General features: G+C 38.2%; 2 protein-coding genes across 3 annotated transcripts in view; one reads left to right on the forward strand and one right to left on the reverse strand.

The window, feature by feature from the left end:
- The window catches only part of TDRD9 (tudor domain containing 9), a 92,654-nt gene extending 78,736 nt beyond the window's left edge, over positions 1–13,918 (reverse strand). For both annotated transcript variants that reach the window (XM_075150958.1, XM_075150957.1), the window contains exon 1: positions 13,746–13,918. In XM_075150958.1, the coding sequence (XP_075007059.1) occupies positions 13,746–13,912 (167 nt within the window). In that variant the 5' untranslated portion in view covers positions 13,913–13,918. The remainder of the gene's footprint in view (positions 1–13,745) is intronic.
- Positions 7,615–10,240, forward strand: RD3L (RD3 like). The gene is made up of 2 exons (XM_075150959.1): positions 7,615–9,064; positions 9,943–10,240. Exons 1-2 carry the CDS (start codon positions 8,766–8,768, stop codon positions 10,238–10,240), a joined length of 597 nt encoding a protein of 198 aa, XP_075007060.1. The 5' UTR covers positions 7,615–8,765.
- Positions 13,919–14,129: the final 211 nt, after the last annotated feature.

Below are 14,129 nucleotides of genomic sequence, written 5' to 3' on the forward strand. Positions count from 1 at the left end.
AGTAATCATTAATAAGCAATCAGTAGGAGGTATCATCCTATATATACCTGTACAAACAGGAAGAGATGGAACATTTTTTTAAAGAGTTTCAACAAACATTTGCTGACAGCAGAGGAATGACAAGATTCAGAAAATTCAAATCCATTCCAGGCTAGGAAAGGACACCACTAATGAAGGGACTTTTCTGGATCCTACTTATGAAGCATGTGTCTGTCCAATACACCAGTTATCTCCTCCCCATTTCTATTCCCTCTGACACAGTGAAAACGCACATTTCAGTACACCTGCCCTGTACAGAATATATTCCTTAGGCTTTCCAGATTCCAGCCTTGGCGCTCACCTACTTATAGGCTCCTCTGGGTCTTTTGATCCCCCAAATACACTACAACATTGGCAAACTGCATATATGAAACACATATATGAAACAGCTGCATATATGAAACACATTCAGAATTTTACCAAATTAAGGGGCAGTAAAAGGCATTTTTTTGACTCTAACATAATTACTGAAATTTTAAAGTCATCAATTTAAGGAAATGCAGGAGACTTTAGATGTTCTGCATTTTTTTCCTTCCCCCTCATTTAAAAAAGAAGGTGAGAGTTTGACCTTGTCCAAATCAAAGGCACGCTTCATCCTCAAAAGCAGCCAGTTTTCTGTGACTGAACCTGCAAACATATGACATGATGTCCATCCTAAGTGGACAAAGGCAGACAAAATTATAAAGCACTAAGAACACGATCAATCAGTAATGTCACTCAAGAACAAGTAACTCTTGGTATGTCCTAGCATCTGTAAAACGTAACAGGTCAGCTACCTATGAAGGTGTACGCATCTAAAGACCTACCTATTTTGGAAAACACTCTCAGAAGCAGGAGATATGGGAACTTTGAGCCTGACAAGCAGTGGCCAGTAAGAGGTTTTCTATACAGGCAAAAAGGCAGTACACAGCATGCCTCTCTTTGGAAGGCAATTAACACTGTTTCTTAAGAGATAATGGGATACTTTCCTTATTCTTTATCATGTGGTTTAACTACTGTAACATTTTTCTGACGTGTGACTGATCTTGGCACATATGACTACTTGAACTAATTTTGAGCATTTGATTGGGACAAAATCTTTTAAAATATTCCTTATTCGGGTTTAAAGGAAAATTCAGTGTCATAAACACAAAATTAAACACAGCTGCCACTTCAGGGGAATTACTAGAAGGGAAACACAGTTTAACACCAGAAATTGTTGACACATCCAACTGGAAATGCTCTCAAATACACTGAGGGTGCCTTTCTCTAAATAAATTCAGCTAGAGAAAGGTCTTCCTTTTCTTCAAGCTATAGGATGACCTCTAATAAGTCAATAAGGCCATCATAACAGAGTATACTTGGTAAATTTTTGTATTTGAGCATTTGAAATACTAACCAAAACATTTTTGCATACACTTATTTATCAGAAATAGAATCAATTGCCCAATCTCAACCATAACTGTGACAGGTAATTTATCTGACTCTTTTCAGTGACATATACTACAATGCCAATGCATACACTGAACACAGTTAATGTCTCTAGAAGCGATGTTTAAAAAAAGCCTTACTAAATAAACAGATACACATAGTCTTATTCCCTGGAAAAATAACATTGCTTACACAGCAAATCTGATTGTATAAAGAGAATATTCAAGTATGTAATGAAATTCCAAGGATTAAGATGCTTGCTTATCCAATTCCAGATAATTTTCTATTAACTATTTAATTTGGGGGTAGAAGCTCCTATTCAAGGCCATATAACTTCAAGAACATTTCCATCTTAGAGACAAACAACTGAAAAATCAAATTGTTCTATGGCTATGTTTTTAAAAATTCTTATAGATGTACGCTTTGGTTATTTATGTTCTGCCTCATCTGACACAAAAATCCCTGTTCACATGGGACTGGGAGTTGAACATAAAACTAGTATCACTCATTTCACAGATCACAAGAGGAGGACTGTCTCCTATCTCACACACAAGCTGTCCACATACTTAAAGGTCTTTCGGGGGGGAATCACTTGAAAAAACACTTCGCCTTAGAGCATACAGAGCACTATTGTGCTGTACAAATTTAGTATGATATACACAGTAGACTGTTTTAGAGCGTCTTTTCTGAAACTAAAATAATGTGACACTTTACATAACTGAACATTTGCCATGACAGCAAATAACCTTCCACTGGGTTTACTGAAGGACATACTAAAAATTACTTTCCTTTTATCTGGCAGTTGGCGTTCCATACTTTTAGAAGACTGGTCTTACCTGCAGAAATACACTAACTTTAAAGAAATAATGTACTGTCATTCAAAAACCACAATGTTTCGGTCGCAAAAATAGAAGATTATTAATAGAATTCAGAATAAGTGAAAACTATTAAATACTAAAATACACATTTTACAAAGTGGTTTACAGATTATTTTAAGAATCTAAGAATCAATGAGGGACATGCTTTTTTCCACTCAAGAGAGCTGTTCTAAAAAGGTACTTAGTTAGATATAGTGATAAGTCTTCATATATAGGCATCTTAAAGGCTTGCACTGCTCTTCCTCACAGCAGTTGTTCAGGGTCAAAACCTTGACTAGCTGGGGAGAGGGAGAGCGAGAAGGAGTGCCCTAGAACTACTTTGCAAAATCCTGAAAAACTCAAATGCAAACATTTGGATTTGGATAGACTATGTAAACTCAACATCTCAGAAATATTTCTTCTGTGTCAAACTAATAGTTCTTCCGTCTTCCACCTTACCCAAGTTAAAAACCAAGAAAAATAACAAACACAAATACCAGGATGAAACAGCCCAAATTCTCAAATGTCTACTGCTCTGGGGTTTTATGGCAGTGGGGGAGGCTGGGATGAACCGCTGGGCTTCAAAGAACTGGACTCTTCTTGGAGATGAACTGTTGATGAGCTCCTCTTTCTGCAGCCATAGCTCAAATAGGGATGTTTGGAAGAAGGCAGTTATTACCTGTGGCAGATGGTGATGGTGACAAGCCACAGAGGAACTACCTCTCTACCACACAAGAAACCGTTAATTTTGTAAATTAATGTTGTTATAATTAGTTCTGATTTACAAGTTCGATGGCTGTTCGTATTTATTAACTTAAACCAAAAGCACAGTTCTTCTATCAAGCACTTTTCTGATCCTTTAGCAACATTCACAAAACATCTACACTCCTTAAAACTTGGCCAAATAGGGAAAAAAAAAAAATCCCCATAACAAGAAAATTAAAACAAAAGCATTCAGTTATCAACTTGGTAAAAAGCAGCTTAAATAAATCTCTGAATAAAATACAATGCAAGTAAGAGACCGTGCTGAATTTAAAAATGTCCGTGAAGACTAGTATCAAATGCAAGATCCCCTCAATTTCAAACTGACACCTGTAAATCCCCTGCCTATTAGTGAAGTGTCACCAGCACCAGAGGCATCAAAGCTACAGACAGCTCAACTGGAAGAAATCAGCTTCAAACATGTCTTGATTTTATTCATCACAGCAACAGAAGTACAATGATAGCTTACACAACTTTCCGTCAGTTAACACTGTTAAAAGAGAATTATTACTGTTGTTAGCTGTCACAGCAAAGGACCAAACAAGAAGTCTTACAAAGAGGCCCCTCATGTAGGCTTATGGCAAGTTTTGTTCATAGTTGTTAAAAAGCAAAAACAGTAGTCAAACACTGTCTGAAGTGATCAGAGGAGGTAGACTCACCATCTGTCTGCAGCCTGAAACAGCTACAGTGAGTGGTTTTGTCAAATCAAAAGAAAAATGCACTGCAAAGTTGATCATTAAATCCGAAGAGTGGGGCTGCGTTTATAAATGCAAGCAGATCATCCAACCTGCTAGCTACTAATAGCTACAAAAATGAAACCTCGCTTTTCTCAGATGACTGGTAGCATTGGTGACTTTTCCATGTAGCTGTTCTGGGCCTGGCTGGGATAGAGTTTATTTTTTTCATAGCAGCTCTACAATCCTGTGTTGTAGATTTGTGACCAAAACAATACTCTTAACACACGAATGTTTTAATTATTGCTGAATATGTTTGCACAGCATCAAGGCTACCTCTGTTTCTCACACTGCCCCCCCAATGAATAGACTGAGGGGTGCACAGGAGGTTGGGAGGGGACATAACCAGGCAGATAATCCAAACGAACCAAGGAGATATTCCATGCCATATAACATCATGCTCAGCAATTAAAAGGCAAAAGAGGGGGGTTTCAGTTAGGTTTGCAATCTATTGCTTGGGAACTGGCTGGGCATCGGTCTATCCATGGGAGGTAGTGCATGACTGTCTTTGCATCACTTGTTTTGTTTTCCTTCTCTCTTCTTCCACTTCTTCACTTACTAAACAGTTTTTATCTCGACCCCAAGTTTTCTTGCTTTTACTCTTCCATTCCTCTTCCCCCATCCCACTGGGGGTGAGTGGGGAGTAAGCAAGGGGCTGTGTAGTGCTTAGCTGCCTACTGGGCTTAACCCACAACAATAAAGTATCAGCCCTTCACGCAAAACCCGAGGCAGCAAGCCATAGTATGTGACCGTATTGCCCACAGATGCCAACAAAGAAATATGGAACATATACCGCTACGCCAATGTGTTGAAATGTTAGCTACCTAGCAACCTGCTATCAACACTTTTGGTCAAATAAGAATTATCGTTATTTCTTGGTGTGTCATGATTCCCATTCGTAAAGAGTGATATAATTCTTGCCTCTTTCAGCTGCAAGAGTCAATAGCATCTCAGATGGTACAGACGCCATAAAATCTTCCAAAGTAAAGAATAAGAAGCTTGTCCTCCACCTGTTTGCACCATTTGTCACTTTGTTGCTCACATCAGTGCAATATTTGGTTAAATGGAAGCATTTTTGAAAGGTTGGTTTCATTTTTACCTAGAATCACTTCAGTGAGGCAGTTCAAAAGCACAGCCCCATGGCACAAGAAGACAGGAGAGCTAGCTGCCGTGCAGCATCAACAACTTCTCAAACTGGCTTTTTTTCAAAAAAAGTGTGTTGTCCAACAGCCCACTCAATCAGCTCAAATAAATACTGAATTCTTACAGATAGGCATAGTAGTAGCACCAGGTTTAACTAGACTGCTTTTTTATTATAGGACCTGGTTGTCAGTTTAGGAACTTTCTTTGCATATGTGATGTTAAGACACATATGTTAAGACTAAGACTATTCTTGCTGTATTCAGAGCTGACTTGGATTTGCAGCTTTTTTCTCGCAGAATACAGTTACAGAACAATACTTGTTCACAAGAAAACACTACACTGGCAGAACAGCTGATCCCTAGAAAACTTTTATTCTTTGTGAGAATTTCAGATTTTGCAAGAATGGTAAGTCTGTTTCAAGAATATGCCTTCTGCATTACAGCAAACTATTTATTATTTATTATTTCAACCACTCTTAAGGTGAAGAATTTATTCTTCCTATGGTCTGAAGACAAGTCAATACAGGAGACAAGTCAATACATCTAGCAGCATGGCCATGCAATCAGAGCTTTTCCACAGGCCTCCGTTTCCAATGTACTTTTCAGAAGCCTTTTTTTGAAATAACAGGAGTATTTAACTTAGATAGCTAGAGTAATCTGCAGTGGAAACCATACACACAGTGCCATACAATAATTTGGTTACTACTTACGAAATTTCTAGAAAAAGTATTTTGTACTCTCTTAAGAAAGAGGAAAAATGAGATGTTGCTCTTTTCTCTTCCCCTCCTCTAACATCTCCACAAACCAGGTTACGCAGTCTCCGAGGGGAAACCAAATTTAAAAAAAAAAAAAAAAAAAAGAAGCAAGAAACCTAAAGGTAAGTAGTAAAGACTGCACACCATTTGCAATTTTATTATTGTAATTTTAGGAACTGCCTAAAAATTAATGAGAGGAATCAAAATATAGCCTTCCCCCTCCCCCCGAGGTTAAATCATAACAATAACTGTAGTTACTAACAAAGACAAACTCAGTAATGCCTTCAGGCAACAGACCCACTATCAGCCAAAGTCAAGCCAACACTTCCATCCCAACACAACCCTGCAGAATCATGAGTACATTTAGGCACAGTTGGATGGAATTTCCAGGATTAACCACTGGCTAGCAACTGCATAAAATACTGCTCTACTTTGAAGTTCCAGTTCCTAATGCCAGCCTCACATGAGCAGTTATCTCTTCCTGAACACAGATCTAAAATGCATTCAAAAGTAGAAGCAATACTAATTTTCAACTTTAATGTTCTCCTACCAATGGAAAGATAAATATCATTCTCAGTATCTTGCCTCACAAAATTTGACGATGCAACCAAAGATTAGATTTAAAAAAAAAAAACCCACAACAAACCAAAAAACTCAAAAAACAAGGAAACCTGTTGTAGGTTTCTCATTTAATTAATTTGCATACCTTCCAGCACGCATCTCCTTAATTTGCAAAGACACTACAATGGTTTCACACTGTACAGCAGTTTACTTTCTGATTTGATACAGTGGAAAAAAAAGTGGTGACATGTTAACTGTGCTGTAAAGGAGGTGGCAAGGAGCATTTTAATTTCATCTGAAAATCTGTCAGGACAGTTCTGCCATCATAAACCTAGCTCCCTTCCTTTTTCATAGTACCACATACAATGCAATGTGAAAACCTTCCAGTTGAAGAGGATTAATACTGACATTCAAATTTTTCCAATGTATAAGTAATATCAACTTTAATAACAGCCCTACATGTCACCCTTTATGTTGTATGACACCTAGAACAAATTTACAGAACCCTTGTTCTCTCAACAGTTCAACACACCAGTGGAGGCAAAAAAGTAGGAATGAAAAAATACTTACAGGAACAAAGACAGTCATTAGAACTAGAAAGAGCAGAAGAGAGGGCATTTCGTACACCATGCCTACTGTTTAGATTAATAGAAGAGAGACCAGATAACTGGAACGGAAAATGGCTGCTTCAGCGACCTTTAGTGTGCACAATGCCATCCCTGAAAATGAATCTTAAAAATGGATATGCTCAAAAGACTCATCAAGGAAAGAGGGAGCAGGCAACTGACAGCCAGTTGAGAGAGAAGCAAAGTCTATGGTAAGACTTACAATTCTGGGCTTTTAAAATCAGTTTGACCTCAATTTGCATCTCTTTATCATGCTATTCTTTTAATTAGATTAATGTGTCTTTCATGGCACATGGTAGGTGTTACAGACTGGCTTCTTTAAACACATTTGAAATGTTAATTAAAAATGCTAACAGCCATGCACAGTAATGAAAAAGTGTAGTACCATGAGACTGATGAATTTCATCTGGAAGAAGTATTTAGTATAGCAACAAAATCCTGAGCAATTGTCAAATAGCTCTTTTCTGTCAACACTCACTTAACAAAGGCTTTAGATGATCTTTACTAGAGAAAGACTATTCTTAGCTGTTTAAAAATGACAGTAGAACAGCCTGATTCCCCTCTAATGGAAGAAAAGTCTTCCAGCATCTCAATGGCCTGAAAGTTTAGTTTGATGATAAAAAAAACCATAGTTATTTTTAGCACTCTACAGGCATGAAAATACAGCCCTAAACTGTGACCTACAGCGATGCACAGCCAAGCATCACATCATACGACAGCCTTAACTTTAGCTAGAAGCACGTCTGTAGTTGCTTCAGACTATCATTATTCATCTCGCTACCAACAATACCTTTGGATGGATTTAGCAACAAGCATTTGAAATTGTTACCATCTTTTTTTAAATTGCTGCCATCAGCAGAACTCGATTCAAAGGTAGGAGATCTTAATGGACTTTGTAGAAAGTATTTGAGAGACCATGTTAGGTTAAATGGATTACTACTTCTCTCTGGTACAGAGGATGAAAAAGAACCTTAAAAGCAGAAAAACTTAAACTGTCATATTCAGTACAGAAAGTCATTTTTCTAAGCACAGTTTAAGTAAATGAAATAAAAAAAGAAAAGAAAAAAAGAAAAACCCTTGTTTTCTTCCAGCAGTAGTAACAGCCTGGAAACAGGATATGCTAGAATAAGAAACCTTCAAGCAAACTCACCTGAAACAATACTATTCACAGACAACTGCAAAGGTAATTTATGTTATTTTATTCCAATTTGTATGCTTGTGTCTGCATGATTTGTAGCAAACTGCAATTTAAAAGCCTATTCCACCAGATTCCTGTTTCCAGGTTATGTAAGCAAGAATTTATTTAAAATACAAATTTATACAGAAGTTTTAAAAACAGATCCCTCAGAGTTCCAGCACTTAACTTATTTAATCACTTGTTAAATGTAGGGGTTACTTCCAATTTCGGAGGTTTGGGGTTTTGCATTTTGTTGGGCGTTTTTTTGTTGTTTTGTTTTGGGAACGTTTCTTGTTTGGTTGGTTTTGGGTTTTTGTGGGGTTTTTTGTTTTGGTTTGTTTTGTTGGTTTTGGTTTTTGTGTTGTTTTTTTTTTTTTTTTTTTAAACCATATATAGTACCAGAATAAAAAATGAAATATTTCCAAGATGATAGATGTGCACTTTTAAATGCTGTAAACGTCACATAATTATGTTAACTCAGAAAACAGATGGAAAATATTATAAAATGTAAGGCTTGTCAGATTTAATTATGGCTTGGCGATTGTTGTTATCACCACTTATGTTGTACTGCAAAGTATTTTAGAATCATTAATACAGTTTCCTTTAAACATTCAGCTGCTAAGAAGGAAGCCTACAGGTATAAATACTAGCAGTCGGACAGAAATAAGCAAAATTTTTTTTCTCTCCCCTCACAGCTTAAAAATGCCACTTTTTGGCTGGATGAAGTGGTCAAAAAATGATTCCTACAAACGCACAAGATATCCTGGATCAGAAGTAGTTACAAAAACCCTACTGAGGGAATTGAAATGGCACCTGAAAGAGCGTGAAAGATTAGTGCAAGAGATTGAAAATGAACAAAAAGTCCAGAAGACTGGCATGGATTACAACTGGCTGAAGAGCTACCAAAACCCTCAAGCAACAATTCCAGCTACTGAGCAACGGCAGCTCGAAGTTCTGTGTTCACAAATCCAGCCTTGCCAAACAGGAACTGTTCTCAGCAGGTAATTGTTTCGTATTTCTCTAACTTTGAGTATTCTATTGTAAGAAAGATGTTTCTTCTACCTAATACAAGCTTGTATTTGGTTCTGATCTTTCTTCCAAAGTAACAATGACCAGCAACTGGGACACATTTTTACAGATGTTTTAGAAATTACACCTTTACTTTAATACGTTATACTTGAAGGAAGTTTTTAATCAGGATTTTCCGGGTCTAATCCAAAACAAGGGAAGTCTCACATGCTTAAACATGTGACCTCTCAATACTTTCAGTTTTTCCTCTGTTATTTATCCACAATATTTATTAAATAGTGACCCAATAACCAAAAATCAAATTAAAGCACTAATGCAATGCACTGTTACGGAGAAACCCAGCCCCACTGTCCAAAATACCTGAAAGCTTCTAAAACTAGCAAATCAGTGTTAAAAAAAAAAAATCCCATTTTTTAAAAACAAGCAAACAAACAACCCTACATATTACAAAGAAAAATTCTCATATGCCTGTATTTTAAATATATTTTCTAGGGACACATAGAAATGACAGAACAAGCCTATGTGCCTTTTAAAGCCCAGAATATACCTAAGGGCAAAGTCAGTTTAAATCAAGTTACCCAGATGGGCCAAAAAAAGAAAAAAAACAACCAACCCCAAATAACAATAGCTTTCAATCCTCATAATAGCTGGACCACATCCAGTGCACTGTTAGAACTCTTTTCCTCTTATAATCTTTTTGGGGAGGTGTGTGGGGAAATGTGGCAGCAAGGAATAAATGACACCAGAATGAAGTCATTTCCTCCTCCTTCCCCCCCCTTCAAAAGACCAGAGAGGAAACAGAAGAGTTTTCAGTGATGATGACTAGATTTCAATTTTTGTTTGTTTTTAGATTTCGTGAAGTTTTGGCAGAAAATGATGTTTTACCGTGGGAAATAGTCTACATATTCAAGCAAGTTTTAAAAGATTTTCTTACTACCATCGAGAGAGAAAACCAACAAGACCAACTGGTAGATGCGTGCAATACAAACTGCTCTGAACATTTCAGCCTGCATGGAGACAGTTCTAACAAATCAGACAAAGATGAAATCCCCACAGTTTCAAGTTATGTTGACAAAACCACACAAAGTATGTTTCCCACCTTCCCTCATAGAATCTGGAGTCTACCCTATTACTACTCATCAAGTTAAGTTGGTTTGAGTTTCTTTCAAAAAGCTATGTAGCCGTTTGCATTCCTTTCTTGTGATTGCCATCCACAAACATAGGAAAAAGAAATGTGACATGCTCCCCTTTTTACCAAGTTCAGAAATTAAAATCCTTGATTATAGCTAGTATGCAGTATACAAGCTTTAAATATGAACTCTCCTCTTATCTCTATAGTTCCTTGAAGATGTTGTGTTTGAAGGCACCTTTTAACCAAAAATGTAGATGTTTCTGAAAAACTCTGAAGCATTTTGGTTTTTAGCCATATACAGCTAGATGTATTTAAACAAGAAAAGACTGCTTTCCATGTTTTGGAATAGCATCAATCCATGAAGTGTTGGGCAAAAACTTCTGTATTTGTCACATACCCTTTAGGTTCTATGGGAACTTTATACTGTGTAAGATAAATGGTTTAATATAATATCAGTCATACTACATAAACTGACAAATAATTTTTGGAGCTGAACAGTTATTTCTTAACTTCAAGAATAAGTTCTAAAATGAAAACAATGTCAGAAGTTGTAACAGGCTGCATGTACTGTTTCTGTATTTTTTCCAAACTGTACTCTGCACGTGCTGAAATACTGTGAAGGTAGACAACTAAATGAAAACATTAGATATTTAACGACATTTAACAACTAGCTCTCTATTCTTTAAGAAATTAATGAATTATTTTATTTCGAATAGTTGTTATTTGACTTATTGGAAGTTATCCCGAAACCCAGACTCTGCATTAAACTTAAATGTTTTGATCAAATCAGACAGTACTTTTCTAGAATAGCAAAAGAGTCAACAGATCACTTCCAAAGCAAGAAGTGATCATTTTAAATTTAACAAAATTTCATGTTTTTCAGTTGCCATCATCTATCACTGTGGGTTCATAATAAAGTTTTACAAGACTGATTGGATACGTAGCAGTTATGGCCACACCAGACAATTAGAGCAGAAAATCAATGAAAACATATGCCAGAACTCAGATTGCTACATTTCCAATTGGACTCCCATCACTGTATGTAAGAAATTTTTACGTGTATTTTATGTAACCTCTTCATCTCCAGATTTCTTTTTAATCTGTCTGCCACATCATAAAAAAATGGGCAAGACTTACGTGGCCCAATTCACAAAGTGCACTATTTTGCAAACACGGAGGAAAACTGCTTCCTCTGATATTTGCTTTAAACATACTGAAGACGACATTCAGATTTCCTCAAGTTGGTAACATATAACCAAAAGATACTTCCTTATGCTCCCCAGTTGTATCCCCCATCCAAAAAAGAATTTACTAATAATGCAACATAAATTAGGTGAAACAAATGGCACAATATTTTCATAAAATTTACTATTATTAAAATACTATTTTAAAAAACCTTTAGAAAGCTTATAATCTAAAGAACATTTCATGCAGAAGAGTGGAACATAAGATACACAGAAGGTGAAACAATCACAACTCTTGCATACACCTAACTGACAAAGCACTAGAGGACTAGAGTAAATCAGTTTCTACAGGTTTAGAAAAGTAAAAAGTTGCAGCTCAATACCAAAAGTAACTGGTCCCTCCAGTTTCCATAAACTAAATACACAAAACTTCACAAGCAGATGCAAACTCATTATATCTGCACTCAGAGCTGGTACAAACTCTTTGCCCTCCTTTTGTGCAGCTGTCGGTTTGTGGATAAATAACAAAAGCATTGCTCTCAACTTACTCTGCCCTACTGATGCAGAATAAAGAGTATCAGATTCTTTTCACGCAGTTCTAGACAATCCAGACATGAATCCCTGTATGAGGGCAGGATGGTTTGAAAGAAAGGTTTTTCCTCACTGATAAAGCTCCCCACAGAGTTAAACTTCAAGTGCCTTTTCCACAGGAAAGAAGGTATCAGGTATCGAGCGTATAAAAGGCATTAGCAGAATTAATATTACAATGAGAATTAACATCCACAATGCTGGTTTCAGAAAATAATTTTTGTTTAGTCAAATGTGTAAAATTCCTGCAATGGTAATTCACATAAATTAGTTTCTTAAAAGAGTACCTTCACAGCTTTCTATTGGAAAATAGGTGAAAAAAGCCCTAAAAATTTAGCTTCCAAATTTTAGTTTATGGAAAATGGTAGGTCAGTAAACATGCAAGGTCCACTTACCTTTATGATCATCAAAACCAGGCAGGAAAAAAAAAACCCAACCAAGCCCACAAGATGATCACAGATACAACTTACCCATTCTTCATAAATTTCACTTCAATTTCACTTTAATATAAGCAAATGCAGTCTTCTAAGTCCAGAAACAAGGACCATCAACTACAACATATGCTAAAAGGCAGTTGCTAAATAACAGTTAAAAAAATTAGCTAGGCATCATAGCCAATTCATTAAATCCCAATGCAATGCTAAAGAAATGCACAAAAAGGCCTACCAACTTTTATATGCGTATGTTATTGATGAAACTGATACTAGGCTACTGCATCCACTTCTAATGTCCACACTTGGGGGGAAAACGAGAGTGAGAAACCTAACTGGGAAGTGGAGAGGGTACAGGAAAAAAATTACCCAAAGGCTGAGAAAATGCCATCCGCTGAGGCTTCACTTTTTTCTATTTTTTCAAAAATAGAAATGAGAGGTGAACTTTACAGAAGATGAGCACTTTAATCTGATGAAAGTATTATGTACTCTCTCTCTCTCTCTAGTTAAAAAGCAGAAAAAAGCATAGAAAAAGCAAAGGTGTAAGAGCAAGAAGACAAACTAAAAAAGCTAAACATATTTTTAAACAATCTGCTAGGTTTACTGCAACAAGCTACAAAGATAATCTGTGCCTCAGTCCGCCAGCTAAGACAAGCTATTTTCTGGAATTTAGCTTACTTATGATTTCAACTATATCAGATAGCAGCAACATGGCTGTAGGCCAGCCATCATTTCCCTGCTGAAAATGACTGTCTGAACTCAACTGTTTTGTTAAGCACTTTTTATTTATGGCCTACATAACTTGCATGAGGTGATCTGAATCTATATTGTCCGTTACACTAACCCAGCTGATATTTCTGACAAAGGCAGACAGCTGACACAAACCACTCGGGTGACAGAAAGGCGAGTGGTAGTAGTTTCAAAAAGCAGCAATGCCTCCCACCTGCAAAGGTATCAGGCAAAATAGGGTGCAATGTTTTTAGCCAAATAATCTAACTATAAAAAAGGGGCTAACTTGGTGAAAGCTACACCTACGAACAAAGAGAGAATAACCACCTATCCACACCTGGACTACAGCCACAAACATCACCGAGGGTGTTAGGCTGGAATCCAACAACGGCACCACCTCCAGCCCACGCAGAGCGGGAGAGCCAGAGGGGGCAGCCCAGACCCTGGGGAAAGGCACTGCGCACCCCGGGCCACGGGCACACACACGAGAGAAGGGATGCCGCCAGAACCCTCACAGATGGCCCTTCACCCCGGGCGTGAGGAGCATCTCCCCGCCGCCAAGAGCGGAGGCCCAGCGCCCCGCACTCACCCCGCAGCCGTTAACGGCTCCCGTGCGGCGAGAGGACCCAGGGAGCGGCAGGGGGGACTGCGCAGAGCGCCTGCCTGCGCCTCCTCGCCCAAGAACTCGACGGCAGACACGGCTTTGCCGATGGTGAACCAGTCGCTGATCTGCTCCCCGGTGAGCTCCCGCAGCATGATGGCGGCGGCACGCGGCTCACAGCCCGCGCCTCGCACCGCCGCTCCCGCCTCGCGCGCGCGCCTGTGGCGCCCCTCGGCCCGGCCCCGCCCCTGGCACGTGACCCAAGGGCCAAGCGCCTGGCTCTGCCGCCACAGCTGAGGGGAGGCCGGCGCCCTCGGTGCCGAGAAGCCTCCGGAGCGGCGAGGGGAGGAACCCGGCCACCCGTCCCTCCCT

The sequence above is a fragment of the Calonectris borealis genome, chromosome 5 (assembly GCF_964195595.1).
Source record: "Calonectris borealis chromosome 5, bCalBor7.hap1.2, whole genome shotgun sequence".
Lineage (NCBI taxonomy): Eukaryota > Metazoa > Chordata > Aves > Procellariiformes > Procellariidae > Calonectris > Calonectris borealis.